General features: G+C 48.8%; 1 protein-coding gene across 2 annotated transcripts in view; it reads right to left on the bottom strand.

Moving 5' to 3' along the window:
* Positions 1-21035, bottom strand: part of SLC24A3 (solute carrier family 24 (sodium/potassium/calcium exchanger), member 3) — a 521225-nt gene that overhangs the window by 14532 nt on the left and 485658 nt on the right. For both annotated transcript variants that reach the window (XM_010836331.1, XM_010836329.1), the window contains exons 8-13: positions 20005-20030; positions 17188-17241; positions 11269-11402; positions 9155-9315; positions 8121-8385; positions 2841-3007 (exon numbers count right to left, since the gene is read on the bottom strand). In XM_010836331.1, the coding sequence (XP_010834633.1) occupies positions 2841-3007; positions 8121-8385; positions 9155-9315; positions 11269-11402; positions 17188-17241; positions 20005-20030 (807 nt within the window). The remainder of the gene's footprint in view (positions 1-2840; positions 3008-8120; positions 8386-9154; positions 9316-11268; positions 11403-17187; positions 17242-20004; positions 20031-21035) is intronic.

Genomic DNA, 21035 nt, shown 5'->3' with positions numbered 1-21035 from the left:
CGCAGAATGGAGGCCTGCCATGCTGTGCTAGGAAATCCACTGTCCAAGTCTCAGGTTGGCTGCATGACGAGACTTTACAAGAGTTGGGAGGGGGCTGAATAACACCATCCAGTCCAGTAAGAAAAGCTGTCAGCTGCCGATTCCTTTCCTCCCTTCCTGGCAGCTTGGGAACATCATCTGTCCACATCACCCTCTGCTCCACGGTGGCTTGCTGCTGCTAAGTCTCTTCAGTTGTGTCCGACTCTGTGTGACCCCAGAGACGGCAGCCCATCAAGCTCCCCCGTCCCTGGGATTCTCCAGGCAAGAACACTGGAGTGGGTTGCCATTTCCTTCTCCAATGCATCAAAGTGAAAAGTGAAAGTGAAGTCGCTCAGTCGTGTCCAACTCTCAGTGATCCATGGGATTTTCCAGGCAAGAGCACCGGAGTGGGTGCCACTGCCTTCTCCGCCATGGTGGCTTACATCTGCCTAGAACTCAGGCACTTTTAGTGTAACTTACTTAACTCTCACCACAACCCCAGGGTACACCTACTGGTGTTATCTCCATTCTCCGAGTGGCCTTGGGGCATCCCCTGCACAGAGAGCAGGCCCGTGGGCATGGGCAGCACCTCTGTGTACACAGGGGGAGGGGTTAAGTCAACACCAGAGGCAGTGCTTCTGTTCTGCAAATGAGCTCATTCTGGCTCCCAGTTTTCAGATGGGCAAACTGGGAGGACAGCAGTGGGTGGGACGGAGTGACCAGGGGCGGGTGGCACAAGTGAGTGAGTGGAAAGAGACCCGTTCCGGGTGCCCTGGCCTCAGAAGAGGACAACATGCAGGAGCTAAACATTAGGTCATTGTGGGATGCGCCCTCCCTCACGTTCTATAAAACTGCAAGAAATGCAGATGGCATGTGGCCAGTATCCCACTCCTGCCAGCTCCTCCAGGATCCCTGCATGGGAGTCTGGCCTCCCCTCCAAAGGTTTGGGGGACGTTATTTAAATCTGCTAGGATGCCTGGCTTGGTCTCTTTCAAGCAGAGGCTGTGTGTCTCATTCCGTCCAGTGCTGGACTGGATTTGTGGTGGCCTCAGATTCTCTGCCTTCCATGCTCCAGGGAGGAAAGGGAGACACGGAAACACAGCAGTTCCTTGTGGCTGCTCTGGAGCCTTTTGTGCAATGGAGCTGCAAGCATCCTGCTCACCTGTGTTTTTCTGTTCTCACCCTCAGTAGGGTCCCTGCACGAATTGGTTTGGCTCCATGGGGCTTGAGCTGGGAAGAGGACCCTGTCCCCACTGTGCCTATGGTTACCATGGTTACAGCTGAGGCTGGCGTGCTGGGAAGCGATTCTCCAGGTCTCTGTACCAGGTCTCAAGGGTTTCTCCTGGTCTCCTCTCACTCCCGGTCCTTTCCCAGGGCTTCTCTGAACCTCCCCCAGAGTGGAAGGAGGCAAACAGAAAGAGGGCAAGCCTAAGATCTGTCAGCTACTTTGCATGTTAGTGGACTTCAGAGAAAAACCACTGGACACCTGGAGGTCAGGGATACCAATGCTATTCCCCAAAGTTGGCACCCAATGAAAAGGTCAAACAAAAATAGTAATGGACACAGCATGAGGGAGAAACCCCTGCCTATGCGATTTGGATTGAAAAAAGTATGCCTGTGATGTTGAAGGCAAGGGGTAATTATGAGTTAGTTATGTCAGGTTTACACATTTGCTATTACCTCCAAAATAATCTTTTCAGAACTTTTTTAGCTCTTGAGTTTAATTCTCCAGCATTTATATTTCATCTCTACCCGATGCTCAAGCACAATTAGATGTACGTATGTCATGGTTTTTAATTTCTTCCCAATTCCAATTATAATGAATTAGGGCCACTCCCCAGTTAAAAACGAGCATCATGCATGGGCAATGAGTGCACTCTGGGTTTCCTAGGATGGCTTTAGGGCAGAAACGCTTTTGAGCGAAGGTCCCTCAATCAATGCCAACTCTTGAATCATTGTTTTAGCTTCATAAGGGACCCTTGAGCATTCACTTGGTTCAGTGACTTCATTTTCTGGTTGAAGAAACTGAGCTGAGATGGGGAGTGACTATGATGGATGGAGTGTCACTTCTCATACCTCCCACCTTGCCTCCAGGCTGGCTGCCTGTGACCCTGCAGGCCTTCCCACCAGAGCAGGTCAGGTGTATGTCCCCCACTCCACAGATACTTGGCAGATGGAGGCTGGGTGGAAATCTCAAGCCAAGGCCCCAGAAGGCCCCCATATTTGCCTTTTCCCTCCTGCATTCCTGTGACCCACTGTGAAAAGACATTCCCCAGGTAGCCACAGGTCCAAAGAAAATGGGCAGACACAGAGGAGACACGAACCCCACCTGCTGCCTGAACCAAAGGCAACCGCAATGGAGCTGAAAGCAGACTGATTAGCTCGTGCCCGGTAAGACCAGTCACCCACAGTCTCCCTGCCAACACATGAGCAGGAAGATAAGTTCTTTTGATTCTAAGCCACGGAATCTAGGGCTGGTTGTTACACAGTGTATGGCAGCAACAGCTGACTGATACAGTTACTGGGCTAAAACCTTTGCCCTGGCTCCCCTCTGGAGAGGGGAGTTTCCGCAAGTTGAAGGACGATGTTGAGAAATTCCACTAGGTGGCGCTGTCTCCTGACCCCCACCTTAGACTCTGGGAAGACGTATCTGCCTGTCCATGGGGAGAAGGACTGAGAGAGGGCTGGTGGTCTTTACCGCCCCTCCCCTGCCTCCACCCAGACCCCACACTCTTCCCTGCACCCCATTTGTATCCTGAGAATCCTCTGCATCCTTGAGTTTCTCTCTGAAGGGACCCAGCACCCTGGGGTCCTGGACTCACCATCCACACCATCATGTAGGAGAAGGCTGCGATCCACAGCGTGGACGAAGCGAAGGTCACCATAAACCACTTCTCCCAGCGGGGCTTGTTGCAGTTGGGGACGGTGAAGTACAAGACGAAGCTCAGGGGCCAGGTGAATGCCCACTTCACTGTTTCCAGTTTGCCAGCTGGGAGAACAACAAAGGCAAAACAAACAAATCAGTGAGGCGCATTTTCCCGCTCCATCCTCAGCATGAGCGTCCCCAGACATTAAGCCTGACTGTGGTGCTCCTTACCACAAAGACTCGAGTGCCTTTCCACCAACAAGACCAAGAGGAATATAAAGTGCCCATCTGCTGGTAGGCCTCAAAATGAAGGATGTGTCGCTTCTGAGGAATACAGAGCTGGGGGGGACGGTTTGGCAAATGGAGCCAGGTGGAAAAGGATGCGGAGGATTCTCAGGATACAAATGGGGTGCAGGGAAGAGTGTGGGGTCCGGGTGGAGGCAGGGGAGGGGCGGTAAATACCACCAATCCCCTTCCAGTCCTTCTTCCCATGGACAGGCAGCGACATCTTCCCGGAGTCTAAGGGGGTCAGCAGACATAGCGCCACCTAGTGGAATTTCTCAACATCGTCCTTCAACTTGCGGAAATTTTGATGGACGATCTGAAAGCTCTCACGGTTGCCAAAGTATTGCTTGAGTGTTTATATCCCAAGCTGCTATGGATTTGCAAATTCATAATTGCTTCCTGGCTTTATCTGCCTGCTTCTATGGACAAGATGATGGATCTGTTAGTGATGACCTGTCCTACCATCTCAGCTGCTGAGTGCCAGAGACAATGGTGACTATTTTACCAGGAGTTCTTGTAGCCTCAGATTAGAAAAACCCATTAGCTCTCCTTTGGCCATGACTACCATCCTGCTTAGTGACTAAATAACAACAACAACAAACCATCCTGCATTAAGTACTAACTCACCTCTGAAGAGAAATATCAACCAAGATCTGCAGAAAGGTCTCTGTGCATCCTTTCTGGTCAACTTCCCAGCCCCTACCACCACAGAGTTCTTTCTATTCTCCAACTTCAAATAAATAAAATCATACAGTATTTTGTTTGTTTGTTTCTACCTTCTTTTATTCAACATAATGCTTTCTGAGTTTCATCCCTGGGTTGGTAACTCATTCCTAATTGCTATGTAGTGTTCCAGCCTGTGAATACACTGTGGTGTGACTGCATTCTCCTGTGTCTGGGATTTGGGCTGTTGCCAGTTTTCAGGTATTACAACTAACGAGGCTGTAAGCTTTTCTGTGTGAATCTTTCTGTGGGCATGTTTTCATTTCTCTTGGGCAAAGACCCAGGAGTAGAAATGCTGAGTCACAGGGTGGGTGTTTTTTTTTTTAACTTTATGAGAAACTGCTGAACTGTTTTCTAAAAAGGACTGTTCCAATTTGTATTCCCACCAGAGTTGAGGTATTTTTAAAATTACACTGTGAAAAGTGATGACTAAAATCTTTAACACAATTTATAATTGTATACTAGCATCCAGCACTTATTTCATACATCTTTTGCCAGTCTCCAAATATTTTCTTAAAATTGCAGTTAAGTTACATGATATCACTTTTGACTCCTGGTCTCCCTAGACTCACAAGGTGGTCTCTAGCGGGAGGAGAGGGGGCTTTCTTATCAGTCCCCATTCTGTCTGTTCTGTCTGAATCAATTGCCTTAGTTATTTAAACTCCCTGAGCCTCAGTTTCCTCATCTCTGGAATGTTGACAGAGCAGCAGTCCATGGGGTCACAAAGAGTCAGACACAAGTGAAGCGACTTAGTACTCCCACATACAGACACACAGATACATACATCATGCATGTGCACTGTGCTCAGTCACTTCAGTTGTGTCCGACTCTTTGCCTTCCTATGGCCTGTAGCCCGCCAGGCTCCTCTTGTAGGTGGAATTCTCCAGGCAAGAATACTGGAGTGGGTAAGCCATTCCTTTCTCCAGGGGATCTTCCTGATCCAGGGATCGAACCTGGGTCTTTGGCATTGCAGGAGGATTCTTTACCATCTGAGCCACTGGGTAAGTCCATTATATAATATACAGCATATTAAATATATATAAATATTTGTGTATTAATATGCAACATATCAGGCCTTCCCACGTGGCTCAGTGATAAAGAATTCGCCTGTTAATGCAGGAGATGTGGGTTTGATTCCTGGGTCGAGAAGATCTCCTGAGGAGGGAATGGCAACCCACTCCAGTATTCTTGTCTGGAGAGTCCATGGACAGAGAAGCTTGGTGGGCTATAGTTCATGGGTATATGAAAAGAGTTGAACATGACTAAAGACGCACACACAGATGCAGCATATTAAATATATACAGTATATAGAAAGCATGTTATATGCATGCATCACATCAATCATACATGTGCACATGCTATATATGTGCACACACACCTATATTCATGTACACACACATATGCATGCATGTCCTATACTCCTCTATTTGTATACTCCCACACAACTACGTACTTGTTAATGATACACACTCCAGTCAAGCCTTAGTGGCAGAAACATGCAAATCCAGGTCCCTGCAAGATTCCCATGGGAGGGAAACAGATCTTTACCCAGTGGCCAAAGTATCTTGGCCTGAGAGGACCCTCGAGTGCCCTCTGCTGGCCTGAGGGCCTCTGCTCGCTCATTGCTGTGAGGAGGCAGCCCTACCCAGGGAAGGCCCTGGCTGGACACTCAGTCCCCAGTCCTGGCCTTGAATGGTGTTTCTTAGCAGCTGGTGGAGCAGAACAGGGGCCCACACTCGGGCAAGCCCATTCTCACTTCAGAGGCAGAGCCAGGTGCTCACCTTGCTCCCTGGCGTGGCAGAGGAACCCTGAAGATGGCTGGGGGACCCCAGGCCCCAAGCCCATGCCACCCAGCAGTGGCCCACGGGCCAGCAGCATCGGCATCACCTGGGGCCCCACCTGGATCACCCAAGTCAGAGCCCACCCCTGGTCAAGGATGCCCACATGAGAGGGGCTGGTGAGGAGGACTCAGGATCCCACTGACTGTCTCAGCAGCTCAGGGCCCTGCGGTGAAGCCGAGACCCCCAGAGGTGGCAGGACCACACAGAGCATCCGTTCTCCTTGTGAGCCTGTGCTTCCAAAGGATGGAGGGTGCCTGACGTGGGTGCTTGAGCCCACACCTGCAGCCATGGCTCCTAACGTGTGGGGAGACCCTATGGCCTCCACGTGTGCACCCTAATCCTGGGGTAAGGGTGGGGAGCAGGAGTTCAGGATACCCTGAAACTTCACACGTAGGCCCGGCATGTACTGCGTCCAGGTGAGAAACAGGGAGCTCGTGACCCGAAGGGGGCCCTCAATCCTGCTGAGTGATGTGGTCTGTGCACTCTCACGCCTGTGTCTCTGATGTCTTCCTAGAGGAGTGTGTATGGGATCCTGGGCCGTGGGGCCAACAGAACACCCAGCCACTTAAAAACTCTCTCATCAGGGATGACGTCAGGCAAGTGAGAGTTCTTGGAGCGAGGTTACAGTGCCGACAGTGAGCTCTGCAAACAGGGGCTGGGGAGGGGGTGGAATTCCAGACACAGCCCCAAGGTCTGTGCCCTGGTTTTCAGAGCCCGTGCAGAGGATGAACCACCGTACCTGACTGCACTACAGTGTGAAGCAGAGCTGGCCTCCAGATAGGCAGGTAATCACTGGAGCCCTTGGAAGCAGAGGAGGAGGCTAGAGCCATCCATGAGCAGAGTGGGGAGGACCAGACAACACACACTGTTCGTTTGAAATGAGACGCCACAGGACGAAGAAGACGGGGGCCATAGGGTAGGGAGCAGCCCCAGCCGACAGCCACAAGGAGCCACCAGGAACCCTGCCAGGAACCTGAGTGTGCTGGACTGCTGGGAAGGACCGCAGCCCTGGCCCCCTCATCACTGCCCCGCGAGCCTTGGAACCCCCAGCCAGGCAGTGCCAGACTTCTGACCCTAGAACCTGAGCTAGCCAATGAGTGTAAGCTGCAAGGCTTGTGCTCATTTGTTACAAAGCAAGGGAAAACGAGCATGAGGCCCTAGAGGGAAAAGTGGGGGACCAGTCATTCCATCCTTAACATGTTTTTGTCCTGGTCGATAGAAAGGTTGCCAAGAAATGTCACCAAATGTGGCAAAATGGATAAAAAGCCAGGATACATTTTTACTAACAAGCCAGGATTTAACTTTGGGTGATTCGGGGTCTGGGAATCTGGGTGGTATTTTCTAGTTACTTTCAGTTGGCAGTTGACCAGGTTGAAATCTGAGGAGCCTTTCAGGGACCCCGTCGCCCCCTGAGCTTTACTGGCTGGACACAAAGAGGGGCCCCGAAGGACACTGCATCCAAAAGGAATACTCGACTGTGACGCTGTGCCCATGTCTCCTTGTTAAACGGCCTTTCAAGTGGATCCAGCACTTCCTCCTCAGAGCTGACAGCCCCCACTACTTCCAACGTTGCAGAGAAGACACACAGGCTAATTAAGCTTCACATACTTGACAGTGAATATGAACTGGACCAGCGAACACTTTCTTGAAACAGATACTTCTGGAAGGTCTGGCAGACAGGCAGAATTCTTTCGGTTTGGTCCACCCATTCCATTAATGGTGGGGCTGGAGGACAAGGCCGCTGGCTCAGCTGAGTCTTTACTGGAGGCAGCAGTTGGTGGACAAGGACACTGCCCTTGTGGCCGGGGTCGACAAGGACACTGCCCTTGTGGCCGGGGTCCTGAGAGCTTACCAGCCTCTGCATGCACCCTGACGCGTCAAGAAACGGGGAGACCCTGGGCCAGCCCCTGAGGTGTGATTCGGGAGCTCTCTGCCCTGGTCTGCATCTCCTGAGGTGCCCACCCTGGAGACAGCAGGTCCTGGGACCTGGGCCCCCAAGGGCTGCCTCGTCAGGACAGTGCCCCCACCAACCGCGATGGGGTGGGTAATGGTGGGAAACCCCACCCCACAGCACCAAGCCGCCTGGCTGGCAGGGTCACGAACTTTCCTCTTTGGCACCACAGGGTCCAGAGGAACCACTGACAGGGAGCCTTCCTCCTCCAAAGGCCCACATTTCAACCAGGCCTGAAGGTCACCGTCTTGGTCATCGGATCTGCTGTGAAAGAATCTTACCCACTGTAAAGGTTAACACAATATAAATATTTCTACGGCCATACAGACAGCCCTTGAATTTGGTATCAGAAAGGTCACGCAGTCAAGGGCATCAAGTCAGTGGCTTCAAAACAGCTCAGGACCACAGCCCGCCCAGCCCTAGCAGGGGCTCTTACACGGGGGGTCGAAGGGCGTGTATGGCCCCTCCTCCTCCTCCTCGTCCTCCTCCTCCTCGTCGTTCTCGTTATTCTCATTGTCCTCATTCTCGTTCTCCGTCTCGTCACCGGCCTCCACGACCTCGTCCCTCCGCGTCCTGCTCACGCCTCTGTCTGGGGCGCTGCTGGGCCCCGTCCCGTTCTCCACCGTGTGCTTAATTGGGATCTTGATGGCCACCTCGGATTCTCCGTTGGCATAAGCCCTGCTGTTTATCAGTCTCTGTCTCTGGAGAAGGAAAGGCACGTTCTAACACAGAATCCCTCCCTACCCCGCCCCCCAGAGGAGCTGTAGATCCTCTCACCCAGGACCCCGGCTGTTGGGATTTTCCCAGGCTGCTGACAGGAGGTGCTTCCAGAAGACTCTGCAGACAGGTTCTAAGGGACTCCTTAAAGTAACAACCAACTCTGATAGACTTTCTGGGAAGAAGGATTACTCTTTCGTGACCCACTGGAACTTACAAATCCCTTTAGAGGAGAGTCCCCACGCCTCAAATGGGCACTGCTTTTCTACCAGGGTTTGACTGCCTGCGCACTGGGTTGTTAATGCTCCTCTCCAGATGGTAGCACTTCCCTGGTCCATATGTGAGAAAGCCATAAAATGTATCGGGATTAGGATCAACAAGGCTGCCATTCCAGAGAAAGGCATCCCCGGGAAAATGTGGGTGAGACTCTGAAGTACCCTAAACTAAGGTAACCTTAATTTAACAACTACTTTCCTGCGAGTTCACATCCGGGGGCTTTATTCAGAGGGAAGATAATGAGAAGAAGGGACGGAAGAGTCTTTCTATACAGCTGGGAGCTGGACTACATCTCTGGACACGTGGTGGGAAGAGCAAGGACAAGGATGCATAGCTGAGCAAGAATGTTGGGAAACAGCTGAGGGACATTATTGTGTAAAACACTGAGGCAGGCGCTTTTACCTGCAGACTAGGGAACGTCCTCCCTGCCCAGTTCCCCACCCTGGCCGTGGCAGATGGACTTGTGTTCTCAGATACCTCATTGATTAACATGCGACTGGCCATGGAGAGTCGGGTCTTGGGGGGGAAGTGGCTGGTGATCATGATTCGAAGACCAGCCTCAGAGAAAGAAAGCTGATGTGGGTAGGCTGACAGCAGCTCGTCTACCATGATCACTGATGCTTTGCGGTGGAAATTGGCTAGGAAAGTTAAAAACATAAAATAAAGATAGCGTTGAGGCTAGGAGTGGGAAAGAGATATTCATTCATCTTCCTTCCCTTCCTTATCTTTCTTGCTCCCTCCCTTTCTCCTTTCTTCCCTCCTTTCCTTCTTTCCATCCATCCATCCGCCAACCCACCGACCCTCCCACACATCCACTCATCCATCCATCCACCCACCCACCCGTCTGTCCCGGAAAGGTTGTGATTAAACTTTGAAGAAGAGTCAACATCTGCTTTCCATGGGCTCATCCATACTTCCTTTAAAATGACTTAAAACAGTTTGAGTCCTTCTCTGACATAGTAAGAATGAGTTATAACATAAGAGAATTTTCCTTTCTCCTCAAAGGATTCTTTTCCTGCCACTAATATCTGGGGCATAGGAAAGACCCCAACTGTCTTTAGTAACCCTTTATGCCCTTTTCAAATGTCAAGAGTGTTCACAGTAGGCTGTTAAAAGCTCCAGGACTGATGCTAGTCCAAGCAGAGGGCATGGTGTGGGATGCAGGGCTGACTGGGGTGCGGGGCAGGCAGCTGGCCAGCTTACAGAAGCTCAAGTCCAGAGGGTGCTTAGGGCAAATCCTGTGAAATGATCTGCTAGTAGGCCTGAATAATACTTCCTCCATGGCCCAAGCTCTTCTGCGTGGATATTGCAATGTGAGGAAGCAGCTCACGGGTCACAGCCTCACTCCTGTTCTCCAGGCCACTAAACCATGAAATGATCTCTGGAAATACTGACTAATAGTAGGTAGCTCTCTTTGGTTCTCTAAGAGTATTCCTTTTATTGTTATAAACTACCCTGCAGAGAAGAAATGAAATGAAATCCTTATGTGGGATAGCGCTGAATACTCAAAAGTCTTTCGTTAAACATGAGTATAATTAGTGAGAAATTAGTATAGTATAATTAGTGAGAAAACTACATCAAAAAATTGATTTTCAAATTCTAATAATTACCCACAGATTTCAAACTGAGCTATGTACTTGGAAATAACCTATAGATTTTTCTTTTTCTTTTTTTTTCCTTTCCTGAAAAGTAAGGAAATGGGACTGAGAAGAAATAAACCCACACATTTCAACAGGAAAGTTAAAAAAAAAGTTAAATGAAAATTGAAACACATTCTAGGCAAAAGTAAATGATAATTTTCCATGTTCCTCTAAGAAAGAATATTATTAAGAGCATTGTATTATTTCTCTTTGAATAGTAACTGCTTACTAAGCATCTACTGAATATCAGAATTTGGGGAATGATTGGGTGACCAACACTTTCACACTTTTAGGGCTTCCCTGGTGTCCAGATGGTAAAGAATCTGCCTGCAATGCAGGAGACCCAGGTCTGATCTCTGGGTCAAGAAGATCCCCGGGAGGAAGGCATGGCAACCCACTCCAGTATCCTTGCCCAGAGAATTCCATGGACAGAGGAGCCTGGCGGGCTACAGTCCAGGGGGTCACCAAGAGTGAGACACGATTGAGTGACTTCACTTTCCCTTTCTTTTCTATGTTATTTTGCAGGTGGGAAACTGAGGTAATATAGCCTGAAAGTGAATTCGGATATAAATATACACTAATAACAACTATCATTAATGGAGTATTTTATATACTCTATCTCCTTAACTTGTTATGAAAATTATCCTCATTTTACAGAAGAGAAAATGAGGCTCATAGAGGTTAAGTAACTTGCTCCAAGGTCACACAGCCGGAATGGGAGAGTCAGCACCTTGACACCCCTGGCGTCTCCTTTACTATCTTGTTTATCTGTTAGCAACCTCAGCACGTTTGGTCCAAGAACTTCCACAGCTTCCAGAGGCCGCCCATCACCAGGATGTTCCCGGACGCAGCCAATGGGAGGGAGTTGGGGCGATGCTCCCCGGGCAGGCACGCCCTGTGGGGCCGGCGGCACTGGCGCAGCCCCGCAGTGGGGCACGGCCCCAGGGTTACCTCTCTTGAGTAGCACCACGGTTGCGTCGCAGTTGCCGCTGTCGTCCATTTCGGCGTTGTTGGCCAGGCCATTGACCATGTTTCCAGCCCCTTTGGTCTTCCTCTCGAAGCACTGGTGTATGCAGGCGTTGTATCTGGACACGGCCGGGAGCAGAAAGAGCCCATCAGCACTGCCGTTCCTCCCTCCTGGGCTCCTGGCTCCCCAAAGCTCCCCAAAGCTCCCTCAGCCTGGACACGGGTGAGAGACCCGGTGCCTCAGGTTAATATGGTTACTATTTTATCATCCTGTTTTCCCCAGAATATTCAGCCCATTTCCCCAACTTGAGGATATATGGTAAGTGAAAATAAAACCAACTTCAGACAGATAAATAGGGACACACTGCTTTCTCTGCAGTCTTTCATGTCAGTGGGGGAGCTCCGGGATTGAGTTCCCTTACTCATGATCTATGTATGGATGTAAGAGTTGGTCCATAAAGAAAGCTGAGCACTGAAGAATTGATGCTTTTCAATTGTGGTGTTCGGGAAGACTCTTGAGAGTCCCTTGGACAGAAAGGAGATCCAACCAGTCCATCCTAAAGCAAATCAGTCCTGAATATTCATTGGAAGGACTGATGCTGAAGCTGAAGCTCCAATACTTTGACCACCTCATGTGAAGAGCTGACTCATTGGAAAAGACCCTGATGCTGGAAAAGATTGAAGGCAAGAAGAGAAGGGAATGACAGAGGATGAGATGGTTAGATAGCATCACTGACTCAATGGACGTGAGTTTGAGCAAGCTCCGGGAGATGGAGATGGATAGGAAAGCCTGGCGTCCTGCAGTCTATGGGGTCACAGAGTCAGACACGACTGAGCTACTGAACAACAACTCGTGGTCCATGCATGGAAGGGCTGTGATGAGACTCAGAGGGATGAGCAAAGACTCCCTCCTCTGGGCCGTGTCCCCAGGGCCTTTGCTGTCAGGGCCATGCTGGGTGGAGGAAGGTCAAGGTGTCACATCCGTCTGTCCCGCTAGCATCACAGTCCATGTGCACTGGCGGGCTGGCTGCCGAAGTCTCTGTCTGCCCTTGGTTTCCTGAGGTCACAAGCTGGGATCCTGGGAAAGTCTGTCACTGTTGTGCCATAATTCCAGGTCTGTGGGGCTCTTGGCTTTATGACAAAATTCTGGGCTGTGTTTCTTCAGAATGACTGAGGGAAAGAATCAAAACCCTGTGTGGAGTTTCTCCCATGTGTGTTGGAAGGAAGGCAGCTTAGTCAAGTTCCTGGGATGCTCTGGCCCTGGGATGTTCTGGCAGGTACTGTCCTGGTCCCTTTATCATTGGTATTAGAAGACTCCCATGGAGGAATCCTAGGAAACTCAGGGGCAAAGACAGCCATCGGGCAGCGTCTCCAGGGCACTGTGGCCCCCACTGCTTTTTCCACTAAGAGACTTAAAGGTCCTGATGGCTTACTGACCATGGGAAAACCCACTGAGGGGTCCCACCAGCTTGGTCCCTGGCCTCTCACAGAACGGCACCCAAGCATTAGATTCTAAATCCAGCTCATGTGCCACTCAAGCTGAGTTCCCCCTCCTCTTCTTCATCCCCTTTCCTGCTACAGACATGAGGCCCCTTGGGGGTCCCTTCCCACTGCATTCTGTGTTCTTAGTGCAGCTCTGGGTGGTAGGCCTGCCATGGACATACAGGTGGGGGATCCTCTATGGCTGGGCCCCTTCCTGTTCACCCTGGGAGCCTGAGGTGCTTCCTACAGGCCTGAGGGAGAAGAGAAAGCTAGTCTATAGGGACAGTGGCAGCCATGGAAAGGGCAGTGGGCAGGCCCACTCTCAGGGTTTATAATCTCAGGGCTTGCAAGGAATAGAATGAGAACATGACTATTCTGCAACATGATGAAATGATGGAGCCAGATATTGAGGATCAGCAGCTGCCAAGATAACAGAGTGATCCAGGCGTCTGTTGGTGTGACTCTCCACCACTCTGGACACAGTCTAACGTGAATGGGATCAACGACTGACATGGAGGGACACAGGGGCTGGAGGAACAGGTCACACTACCCTGCAGATGTAATCAACAATGTCTTAACTGTGGGAAACTCTGCAGAGCCATCAATCAGATTTCATTCAAGACTAAATTGCAAGGAAAAAAAAAAGGGGGGGAATTTATAAACTCAAAGAGATCTAGAATATGGAGCAACCAAGAGTGATGAGTGGAATTTATTTGGATTCTGCTTTTTAAACTATTCATGACATTTATGAGACCGAAGGAACTGTAAAAAATGATATTTATGAGACTGTTGAGAATTTGAACATTGGATACTGAATCATATTAAAGAATTAGCATTCATTTTAGGTATGATCATGATAGTGTGGCTGGGTTAAAAATGAGTCTTTTTAGAGACAAGTACTGACATTTGGGTAGATGAAATGGTATGATGTCTGGGACTTTACGGGGATTCCCAGGTGGTGCTAGTGGTAAAGAACCTGCCTACCAATGCAGGAGACATAAGAGATGTGGGTTCAATCCCTGGGTTGGGAAGGTCCCCTGGAGGAGGGCCTGGCAATCCACTCTTGTATTCCTGCCTGGAGAACCCATGGACAGAGGAGCCTGGCGGGCTACAGTGCATAGGGTCACGAAGAGTTGAACATGACTGAAGGGACTTAGCAGGCAAGTTGGGGTTTCAGATCATGTGGAGGGAGTGATACAGCTGGCAGTGTGGGTGCAAGTCAATAGTGGGGCGACTCGTGGGGAGCACATGGGGTGCGTCATGCTATTCTGCTGACTGCTGTGCGGGCCAACATTCTTCATGGCATGGTCTCCTCATCCTCTGTCCCCCCTCCTGGAGGATCTCCAGGGAGAGGCACTGTTTCTGTCATCTTGACTTAGAATCCACTTCCCCCCCAGAAATACTGACTCTCCAGGGGGTTTGCTTTAAAAGTTCACAACTGTGTGTTGTGTACTTACTTGGATTTGGATGATAGGATACTAATGCTATGTATTGCATCATTATGAGCACTTTCGTGGAACTGGATATCAGTTAATTAACTATTCTATCACATCCCATCCTTACAAACAACCTTTCAGGTAGAAAGCATCATTCCTTCTGTTCCTAGAAGCAAAAACTGAGATTCAAAATACCAGAACCACCTGGCTCAGTTCTGCAGCCAGGGCTGCAAGGGAGGCACTTGATCTTAACGACAAGCCCACACTGCCTCATCTGGGAACCAAATCCCAGTGAAATGACCCAGAAGTACAGAAATCAATCCTCGCCAAGGTCAGGTATGCTTCAGGCTCCCTTAAGGTTTCTACCTGCTGGGCCAAACCAGAATTGCTTTTTGACCTTCAGACAGAATGTTTAAAAATCATTTTAAAGCAATCCATCCAGGAGGCAGCTGACAATTCTAATACAGGCTGTTTTCAATGGCTGCTGCTGTTTTATATTTTTAATTGAATGTTTTAAATTTTGTGCTTGCACCCCAAAGCTGCTTTATTGTGAAGCATGCAATTTTATAAATCAGATTTTATAAAACCCAATGATTAAAGCCTCTGATTACTGAGGGGGATGGCAAAAGAGCAGAGATTTCAATTTAGAATTTGGGACCAGAATTTATGCAGAAAATTTCATGAGCGCAGTAGCTGCCTTTCCCCACTTTATTTGTATCCTGCTGGTCTGAACAGCTGGGAAGTTGGTAATGCTGACGCATCAGCAGAAACACACCTCATTAGCTTTCACATTGGACTTGACTTGGGGTAGGGAAATTGTTCAGTGTGTTTTCTTCATGTCCACATGCCCTGCCTGCAACTCACAGATGTTATGATGGCTCAGTAGAGGGGTGTGGTGCTTATGGAGTGCATGCTAGCAAAATTCTTCAATCTTCCTTCTTTTTAGATAAAAAGAACTTTCTGAAGGCCTCCTTATTCTTGTACAGCCCTTAGTGAATTCAGTATGGGACATGCTTTCATCTAAATTCAGATTTTAAAACCCAAGATCCATGTTCGGCTTATAGCAGACACTCAGTCAGTTCTTCTGGAATAATTGATGAATCCACCTTTTCAAAAGGGGAGATGAGAGCTCTTGACTCACTGGGGTCTCAAAGCACCAAATGTTAAAAAAAAAATAAAACAAACACATGAAATAAAAAATGCTGAAAGAAGACGTGTATTATTGAGGCTTTCTGACGGTGGCATGGATTCCCTGATAGTTTTGCTCTTTGAGAGAAAGAGAAATAAGTTGGCTGCTCCTGTCTTTAAAGGCATTTCCTTGGAGTCTAGAAACTATGGAAAGCCTTTGGGCCAACTCGGCTTTTTTATGGGAGCTGATGTACTGAGGTGTGTGATTTGTGGGAAAAGCACCTGGTTTTGTCATCTTAACTGTGATGTCAGTTACCATCATGGCAATTCCACATCAGGATAACTTTGGGTGAGGTTCTAGTCTTGAAATAGTCTCGTTCAGTCACAAGATCCAGATGCTGGGTCCACGCTGAACATGGACAGTTCCTGAGGTGGAAACTGGGCATCATATTGGGTGGGATGGTGGCAGATGGCTCACAGCCTACCCCGGCCATGGGTCAAGCCAGCTCCTGCCTTCACTGTTCCTGTGACATTGGCCAACGGCCACACTGATTTCTCCCGACAGGGTTCTCAGCCACCAGAAGTAATTTTTGTTAGGCCTCAACAGCAAAGAAAACTTGACGTGTCAGTGGCAGACTGCTACTGGATGCATCCACATCAGCAATTTCTGGCAGCAGTCAGACAAAAGGAACTTTTGCCAACAAAGGTCCGTCTAGTCAAAGTTATGTTTTTTTCAGTAGTCATGTATGATGTGAGAGCTGGACTATAAAGAAAGTTGAGCACTGAAGAATTGATGCTTTTGAATTGTGGTGTTGGAGAAAACTCTTGAGAGTCCCTTGGACTGCAAGGAGATCCAACCAGTCAATCCTAAAGGAAATCAGTCCTGAATATTCATTGGAAGGACTGATGCTGAAGCTGAAACTCCAATACTCTGGCCACCTGATTCGAAGAACTGACTCACTAGAAAAGACCCTGATGCTGGGAAAGATTGAAGGACAGAGGAGAAGGGGACGACAGAGGACGAGATGGTTGGTGGCATCACCGACTCGATGGACATGAGTTTGAGCAAGCTCTGGGAGTTGGTGATGGACAGGGAAGCCTGGCGTGCTGCAGTCCATGGGGTCACAAAGAGTCGGACACAAAGAGTGGTCTCCTGTCCTCCCCCTAGAGGAGGCGGTCAATCCTGCAGTCACATGGGCTGGGGAGAGGATGGGCTAATTCGAAGCAATGCAATTGCTTCCGTGGGGGCAGGTGGCTGCAGCACAGAGTATCTCTGCACTGTTTACAAACTCCTCATCTCAATGGTCCTTGTCAAAAAAGATGACCCAGCAGGTTTCTGACCACAGTGCTTACATCTTACGTTAGAACATGGGAAGCATCAGCAACGTAACTCCTGATACAAGTGGTAATCTGCCCAGACTCCATGGGGAAAAAGAATGCATGATCTGGTGGTCTAAAACATGTCCACAAGTAATTGACTCTCCTCTCTCGGAAAGGCAAGGAGTGAAGACCAGACTGACTCTTTTCTAACGAATAGAACATGGCAGAAGGGACAGTGTGTGACTTGTGAGGCTGGATCATAGAAGGTGTTGCTGGGTCCTTCGTGCCCTCTCTTGAATCACCTGCTCTGTGGGAAGCCAGCTCCCGGGTATGGGGACACTGGAACGGTCCTAAGGAGAAGCCTATATGGGAAGTTTTGCCACCTTTCTTATTATGAAAGCGAACAAAGAAACAGTCAAAAACTAGGCTGCCAGGTCCTGAAGAGGGGCAAGGGCAATGTCCCTCTGTCCACATCATCACATAACGCTGAGTGCAGGAAAGAGTTTGGGGAGAGAAACTGAGAAGGGATCTTACTCACTTCATGATGACAATGTAGATGAGATACATCAGCACGAGGACCAAAGACTCCCACCTGTGGACGAGCCAAGAATGGTTAGTTAGCGGAAGCCACCAAGACACACGTGCCACACCCCAGACTCCCTTAGACGCTCGCATGATGCGAACAACAACTAAATCTGCCAAGCACGGTAAGGATGAGGTAGACGCGAAAGCCACACACACACAGTTCCTGATCTATACACACGTCCTAGGCAGCACCCAGCTTTCGAGGATTTCTTCCTTCCTCCACTTAAAAGGAGAATGCTTCCTCTTCTCTGTTATTTGCTCACTCCAAAGAGTGCTTTGAGCACAGCAAGACTTCTGTCATATTGCTGAATATAAGACTGCATGTATTAAGTCTGGCCACAGCTTAATCATTCACTAAAACAATTCGGATACAAACGGCAACCTGGAGGAATTGACAGGAGCAACCAAGGGACTGTTAGCCTCACTGGAGTAAGGCCTGTTAGATGCATTAGATAGTGGGAGATGGAGACAGAGAAGGAGAGAGGGGAGGGAGGGAGAAGACAGACAGACAGATACACACACCTGGGTCAGGGAAGGTGCTGTCAGAAAGGATAAGAATGAATAAGTGGGAGAATGGTCAAGGGAAAAATAATGAAACCTCTGGAATGTACCTTGAACTTTTGATACTTTGAATGCTTCCTCTAGTTTCTTGATTTTAGTAACTTCCAGTTAGAAAACAAGGAACCTGATTTCTAGGTTCCTCTTCAGGTGTAGAATTTAACTAGTCAATTGAGAGCATCATTTTTGCTTCAAGAAAAGGTTCATGAGGGATGGTCTATGGAGAAATTTTAGGTTATGGCTTTCCTGTGCTTTTTCAAGTTCCATGTCTAGAAACTGATCCCGGAGAAATATGTGGTCAAACATGAAAAGGACACACACACAGGTTCCTGCCGCAGTGCTGTTTTAGAAGAATGCAGTGTTGGAGAGAAGCAGTCAGCCGACGAGGTGGGCTCTGAGTTATGGTGAGTAAGGCCTCGCCATGGGCCACCACCATGGGTCAAGAATGATTCTGCAGATACTGTATGAGGCTATTATAGACACAGTGCTGGTGATGCTGGTGATGCTGCTGAAAGAAGTTGGGGGTCCAAACCACCTAAAGTCTCCAGAAGGAGGCTAAGGACTGACACGGACTTGCCAGGAACCTGCTCTCACTTCCTCCTATGCAGTTTTCACGAGCAAGGCCAGGGAGATGAGAGGGGACTCCTTCTAAGACCAACAGATGGGAAACCACCTGTGAATCTTCTTGCTTCAGGTTTTCTGTACAAACGCAGCAGAAAGATTTCTGAGGTCAACTGTGATCATAACTCGTTGTCCTTATGGCAGCATGGTTAGCAGAGAGCAGCAACACTGAGCAATGCTTAGGCACCTGCTGTTTGCCGAGAGAGAGTGCTGGTTGTGTTAACCATGCCATGAGTTCAAGTGGCAATGCCTCTGTAAGTTTTCTTGTGCTGCACTCAATCTCCAAGGACATGTGGGGACAATATCACCATTGCATATGGAAACCAGGTCCAGGTGGATCCCACGAGGAGGTTCTCCCTGGCCTCTGAGCTGAGATTCTCCCAGGCATCTTGATCCCTTTCAGCCCATTGATCACTGTTATTCAAAGAAGACTTCCTTCCTGTTTCTTACGGGTCAGTCAGTATACAGACCGTTTGTCTTAGAGCAAGCTCTCCCAGCTGTCTCCCCCTTGCCCTCTTGGGCAGAGGAGAGAGAGCGGCAGGATACCTTAATACCCTGAATAACATGTAACATTTATGGTCAATGTGATATGTCCCCCAACACCTTTAATTCTGAAATCACAGTGACGACCTAGGATGCATAGGTGTTGCTCCTGCAAAGGGCTAGCACTCATTTTGCTGAAAATGAAGACGGCTGGGCTTTGTACATCTTTATTTTTACTTAAAAATGATATAACCTATTATTATTATTTGCATATTCTTTTCCATATGGTTTATTACAGGATACTGAATACATCAGCCCCCTGTGCTATATAGTAGGAACCTATTATTTGTACTTTTTTGCTACCTCATTCTTAGCTTTAAATAACACCATGCAAGTTGCCTACCTGCAGCATCACAACTGCCTATTTCTGAGATGTTATCTCAGAAAAAGTAGCTGTATTTTCACATCACTCTACTTCCACAGATCAAATATTTGAAAAAGGGAACAAGAATGCACAGCACACCCAATTTCTGTTTCCATTACAAACACAGCTGACATGCTCAGAACTCATCTCAAAAAAGGCAGTTTGGACATTGACCCAAATGCAAATGTTCCCACATATTTAATTTGGGCAGTATTTTTAATCTATCAGGAAATCACTGGTTTTTCAGAGCTCCAAGTTTATCTTGAATGTTAGGCAGAACTTTAATAGGTTAAAGGTCATGGAAGTGCCTCCACCTTTGGCTCCTGTGATATATATGGTATTCAGAATATGGCAGTGTGGTCTGAACAACTGGAAAAGTTCATCAAATCTTGTCCATGGCCTTGCCCATGGCTGACTGCAGAAAAGGACAGTTAAATCACACCGTCTAATCTGGATGAAAGATCTGTCTCCAAAGGAAGTGCACTAGCCCAGCCCAAGGGAAACGGCCTCTGTTCCGTTAAAGCTGGTTTGTTTGTTGAGATGGACACAGGGTTCCCAAGAAGTGCTAGCCATTCCAACCTGCCCTGACATTTCCCTTTCTTTCCTAAACTCTGATTCTGGTTTTTAAGGTACTATCTCTGAAACACAGCAAGGGGAACTTGGAAGGGGAAGACAGGTACTTACCAGGAAACTTGTTCATCATAAATGAACTGTGAAAAAGAAGATAAAAAAAGAGAAGATTAGACACACACATACATGCACACACATGCCTTATCACTGCACTTTATTTGCCCTCGTGGCTGGTTGGTGGGAACCAGGGCTGGGGCTGGTTTGGAGTCTGAAGCATCTGTGGGCACTCCCCTCTGTGCTGGTTGAGTCTCTGGTCAGTGTCAGTGGAGGGAGGTCTGCTGGCAGACTGGGGTGGGCCTGGTTCGGAGAACAGAGCATCAGCCCATTTTCTGTCCGAGGGTGGAGTAAGAGGGAAGCCCAAGCTTGTTATTTGTAGAATTTTGGATCTGGAAGGCAACGCAGAGCTTGGTGGGGGTGTCCAAACAGTAGCCATTTGTGGGCCACCTGGAAGCTGTTTGCATGTCTCTGTGCCTTGTACAGCACCTTCAAGCTCCTATGTAAGCACTTGGGTGTCTAGCGGAGAAGGCAATGGCACCCCACTCCAGTACTCTGGCCTGGAAAATCCCATGGACGGAGGAGCCTGGTGGGCTGCAGTCCATGGGGTCGCTACAAGTCGGACACGACTGAGTGACTTCACTTTCACTTTTCACTTTAATGCATTGGAGGAGGAAATGGCGACCCACTCCAGTGTTCTTGCCTGGAGAATCCCAGGGACGGGGGAGCCTGGTGGGCTGCCGTCTATGGGGTTGCACAGAGTCGGACACGACTGAAGCGACTTAGCAGCAGTAGCAGTAGCAGTGGGTGTCTAGGGACTCAGTATTTTCCAATCAGTCAACCTACTCTTTCATTTCCTCAAAAGAACTTATTTTCAAAGAAAATTTTGCATCACAACTGGAAGTGGAAAATCAACACCCTGTGTAGGTGCTGCTGCTAAATCGCTTCAGTCATGTCCGACTCTGTGTGACCCCATAGATGGCTGCCCACCAGGCTCACCCGTCCCTGGGATTCTCCAGGCAAGAACAGTGGAGTGGGTTGCCATTTCCTTCTCAATGCATGAAAGTGAAAAGTGAAAGTGAAGTTGCTCA

The sequence above is a fragment of the Bison bison genome, unplaced genomic scaffold, assembly GCF_000754665.1.
Source record: "Bison bison bison isolate TAMUID 2011002044 unplaced genomic scaffold, Bison_UMD1.0 scf7180017864063, whole genome shotgun sequence".
Classification (NCBI taxonomy): domain Eukaryota; kingdom Metazoa; phylum Chordata; class Mammalia; order Artiodactyla; family Bovidae; genus Bison; species Bison bison.
The sequence above is the reverse complement of the archived record's forward strand: the minus strand, read 5'-3'. Positions and strand labels throughout refer to the sequence as shown.